General features: G+C 42.9%; 1 protein-coding gene across 1 annotated transcript; it reads left to right on the plus strand.

Annotated features, from left to right (window-relative positions):
- Positions 1 to 307: 307 nt before the first annotated feature.
- On the plus strand, positions 308 to 2,378 carry LOC137281157 (baculoviral IAP repeat-containing protein 7-B-like). The gene is made up of 4 exons (XM_067812283.1): positions 308 to 397; positions 660 to 842; positions 1,500 to 1,695; positions 2,326 to 2,378. The coding sequence occupies exons 1-4, from the start codon at positions 308 to 310 to the stop codon at positions 2,376 to 2,378; spliced, it is 522 nt and encodes a 173-aa protein (XP_067668384.1).
- The last annotated feature ends 2,541 nt before the right edge of the window (positions 2,379 to 4,919 follow it).

The following is a 4,919-nucleotide window of genomic DNA, read 5'->3' on the forward strand; positions in this document are numbered from 1 at the left end:
CCTTGGAAAACACTATGAGGGTCACGTCATTTTCACCACGACCTTGAGTGGTCCTCAGTCATGGGTGTATTTTTAGGTCAGACGCCTGGCAACCATGCAGATAGGTCAATCGGATTCATCCGGTTTCATGTTTTGTATCACCCCATTCTTTTGGACCAATCAACTTAGAACCCCATTTTTTCAGTACCCCAAAGCAGTTTCATCCGGTTTCGTGTCTTACCTGTATAAAACCCCTTTCATTTCTGATCATGCAACAGTTTCATTCCTGAATACACATCACTTCCAGGTCTCTCTCTCCCTCTTGAAAATGGAAGGCCTTCACCGTGATCATCTGAGGAAGAATTATTCAGCTGGCCTCGTGCAAGCGATACAGAGAGCAGAAGAGGTCAACAGACTGGTACAGTTTGGAGTGCTTACCATCTTCATGACCGTTGAGATTATTGAGTCAGAGAACTGATGTCCACATTACTTAGACGAGGCCCCCAAGCATACACACTGTTCTGCGAAGCCCTGCAGGAATGCGGAGAGATATAGGCCATGGCATTGCTGGGACTAGAGACAGACAAGACCGAATATGATGATATGGTCGTTACCTATGTACGGACAGCATCCCTCTCAAACCTCAAACACAGTTCCAAGAATGGCTGAATTCTTTTCAGTCTTGGCCTGTACAGATGAAACAGAGTCCTAGTCACATGGCACGGGCAGGATTTGTGTACTTGCTCAGAGGAGATGCTTGCAAATGTGTTCAATGTGGCGTCATTCTCAGGAACTGGGAAGTCGATGATGATCCTTGGAGTGAACATGAGAAATGGTCTCCAAACTGTCCGTACTTGGCGCTGGTAGGAGACTCACAAAAAGACATGGCTCGCTGGGGTAGTCATCTGGATTTACATATTTAAGAGATATACTGGATGTCTTTGTGACTATTTGGTTGTCATTGGTTGATATAAATGTCCTAACACATGATAGATGCAAGTACAGCAGAGCGGTGCAGTGGAAGCGCACTGGGCTCAAAACCCATAGGACCGTGGATCGAAACCACGCCCTGCTCCTTTTTGAACACGAGGGGAGTTCTATATAAAGGACTACTAGGGCAATCTAGCTTCATTTAACTGTGGACCCGTGATAGTGACACTTTCTCTGCAACTGATAGTATTCAACTGCAACAAGAAAACGAACAGGACATACTGGAGACCATATCTGGACGATCCTAAGAAATGGACCAAATATTACTACTTGCAGATCAAGGGCTATCCCAATCCTTTTAAGAATGTAGACGATTATGTGATCTATTACAAGAAACAAGGGGTCAAGATGTACTTACCTACTTCTACAGACACGTTTGCTGTCACGTCTCCCACCCAACAAGTCGTACAATAGGCGAAAGCCAAGTTGAAGGAAAAATGTGTCGTCCATAGGGAAAACACTCAATGCCCACAAAACGAATGAAAACAGGTTTTTAAATAGAGACAAAAGGCTAAATGTGTCATTTGTAGTCGGACTGCCGCCGTGTGAACATGTATTCCTGTCCAGTATGCTCCAAACAATACGTTTGGGCTCATGACTTGTCCCGTCATATTCGAACAAAACATTCTGGACAGGATCTCAAGCAGCAGCAGCAAAAACAGCAGCAAATGCAGCAGCAGCAGCAGAAGCAGCAAGAGCAGCAGCAAGAGCAGCAGCTACATGCGGGTGATGAATTTAGGTTGCAACACCCGTTTACCATGATTGTTTCTGGGCCCACATCCTGTGGAAAAACCTACTTAGTGAAGCAGCTTCTAGAACGGATGAACATTAAACCATATCCCGAACGTATTCTATGGCTCTACAAACGATGCAGTCCTTGTATACTGTCATTCAAACTTGTGTTTATCCCTACGTTGAATTCCATCAAGGCATTCCTTCTGACCTGCTTAAAAGATGAGTTTCTGGACCCCCAGGTGGTGAATGTCGTTGTGCTTGATGACATAAGGTCCACAGTCAGCAAAGATCCACGCATTACAAATCTGTTTACGGAAGGAAGTCATAATCGGAATCTCTCAGTAATTGCCTTGAACCAAAACTCGTATTACAGTAAGGATCCCACACAACGAAGGAACTGTCATTATCTACTTCTGTTCAATAATCCTAGTGATCAACAACCCATCATGACTTTGGCAAGACAGATGTATCAAGGAAACCATAAAGACTTAATGGACCAGTTTCAAAGGACAACTCAGAACCCGTATGGGCACTTGCTGGTTGATCTATAACCCCAAACACCCCACCCCCACCCCTCCGCCCGGGTGGAAGGGTTGACTGGGGATGATGATGATGATGCAGACACCCTATCTGAGACAGAGAGCGAAGGACAGGAGAAGGATGAAGAACAATGACCTATGAAATCTACCCACCTTCAGTCACAAAGTGTGTGTGCCAAGTGGATGTTCCCATGGAGTTGTCCATTGAGCATGGGAACATACAACTATTTACACCAATGCGTTATCTGACACTTTCCTGATGGATGATGTAAGTCTAAGAAAGCGCACGTACAAGGGAGCTATGGGACAGAGCAAAGTTAGAACAAAATTATACATCACTATATCAGTATATTCAAATCATTCATTTATGTTTGTTTTAAAATGTCTTATCATGAGGTATTCATTCAATCCTATTTAGCCAGAGCAAATTCATAATTCCATCCTAGTAACACTGCTAACGGTCTCGTACGCATACAGTCGGAACAGTCGACAGAAACATGATAGCCTCTCCTCGCTAGAGCAATATGGATCACCACATGTTTAAATGCAGCCTAGCATTGCTTTAAGCCGACCCTAAAGGTTAAACTCGTTGAAACTCAATGGCAATACTGTGTGGTTAGCCTAGCGCGGGGCAGTGCATGAACGGTTTCTGATAAAACTTATTAGAGACTTGCGCCAGTCAACCCAAAACTTGTTGGCGCTAATATGTGGCGGTGACTGAGAGATACACAGATGTGTATTTTCATCTCATGTGCTTTGGTGGTTGATTCATTTCATACAATCACAAACATATAAGGTTTGGGTTACACTGGTTTAGTATGAAATTTTGACATGTTGGCATTCCCCTGCAGGATACCACAAGGATATGGAAAGTAACCATGGCATATGGGTAAGGCATTTTGATTCGTTTAAACATGTAGTAAGGCAAATGTGTCCTTAAGCCGGCGAACTATGTACATATGTGTATGTTTCATCTCTGAATGTGTATGGATCCAAACAAACCAGAGCAGGCAGAAAATATAAAAAGGGAGAGAACAATTTGAGGAGATATCATATGACACCTTGGCTGATTGAGCTCTCTCGGCTGCAAGCTGAGAGTGCACCATGCCTCAACGTCGCGCACTTTGAGATATGCGAAGGAAAGGTGATTGAGTATGGAAACATGTAAACATGGTGTAAAGACAAGTCAAGTGATTATTGTCAGCGGAGTTCAAATGAAAACCGGATGAAACTGGTTTGTGAACCAGTAAGTATTGATACTTGCTGACTGGTCCAAATCAATGGGGTGATGCCATGGCGTGATGTGACATACCGGTTCCCACGGGGGTTGTGAGCCAGGTGTATAATTAGGTCATCGGAGCGCCTGAATGAGTTCAAAACTGTACGGTGATTGGTCCAAGTGAATGGCGTGAAGTGATGGTGTGATGTGTCATATCGATTCCCACGGGTGTGCGGTCATCGACCTAGGGACTGTCAACCCCGATGAGTCACCAGCCACCTGAGACGTCTAGACTGATGAGGTCACGCAGGTGTTTGATGGCGTGATGTCGGTTTCCCACGGGTGCGCGGTCATTGAACCACCAGTCATCCCAGATGTGTCACCCCACAGTCATTCACCCTCACGAGTCCCTCCGAACCTGTTTTCCACGAGCCTTGATAAGTCAACACCCTGGTGTTCTCCAAGGTCATTGACGACATGAGGGCACGCAGGTAACGTCAGAACCAACATGGCGAATGTTTCTGCTATTTCACCATATATACAACATCCATATGTGTCTTTTGCGATAAAGTGTTCGTCATCAAGTTTATTCAGTTTGACCGTGTGGACTGTTCGACTCCAACGGACCCCCATTACAACTACAAGAGGAATGTTGGCCTGTATCACATATTGTAACTTTGTAAAGAGAATAACGAGTTGCTAGCTTTTATATTTGGTACTATGACATTTCTTCTTCAAAATAATAATGTAATGAAAGTGTAAGTTTTTAAAACAAACTCTTTTGGACCTTGAACTTAATGTTAATGTGACATAAAGCCCAACTCAACTCAATAATACTACTGCCATTATTACTACGGGTACTACTAGTGCTGCTGCTAGTTTTCTCACAGTTATGCAGGAAACCTGCTTTATATGATTTTGCGATGTTAACTTTTTAATAACAAAATTAATTAAATGTGTTCGTATGGTTACGAAATTGCCGGGACAAATGGCAAAGGAAATCGCCTTTGAACCAGCACAATATAACAGACAAGTTCGAAATATTATAAAAAATATACTGAGCAAACAATGTGCAAGTTACTATGAATGAAAATACAAATTTCTAGTACTATGCAGTTCAGTCACAAGTCTAAGGTAATGGGTCACAAATATCAAATATTACCTCACAAGAGTCGTTTCATTTAAAGTGAAAGCAGAAATGATAAAATGAGCTTGTCTACAATGAGAGGGGTCCCGCAGACTGTGTCAAAGGATAGTGATGTAGACGAAGGCAGACAATCGATGTTGACAGACAGACGATGAATCCAAGTGTAAATATACTGAACATCATTGAAAACGCACCACCCCTAAAATTGTGGATTTCTAAGAGCAGAAGTGAGCAATCTATGTAAATTTTACATATTTGTGTAGACCAATGTTTGATAAAGAAAAGAAGCAAAAAACAATCAAGCAAAACA

The sequence above is a fragment of the Haliotis asinina genome, chromosome 4 (assembly GCF_037392515.1).
Source record: "Haliotis asinina isolate JCU_RB_2024 chromosome 4, JCU_Hal_asi_v2, whole genome shotgun sequence".
Taxonomy (NCBI): domain Eukaryota; kingdom Metazoa; phylum Mollusca; class Gastropoda; order Lepetellida; family Haliotidae; genus Haliotis; species Haliotis asinina.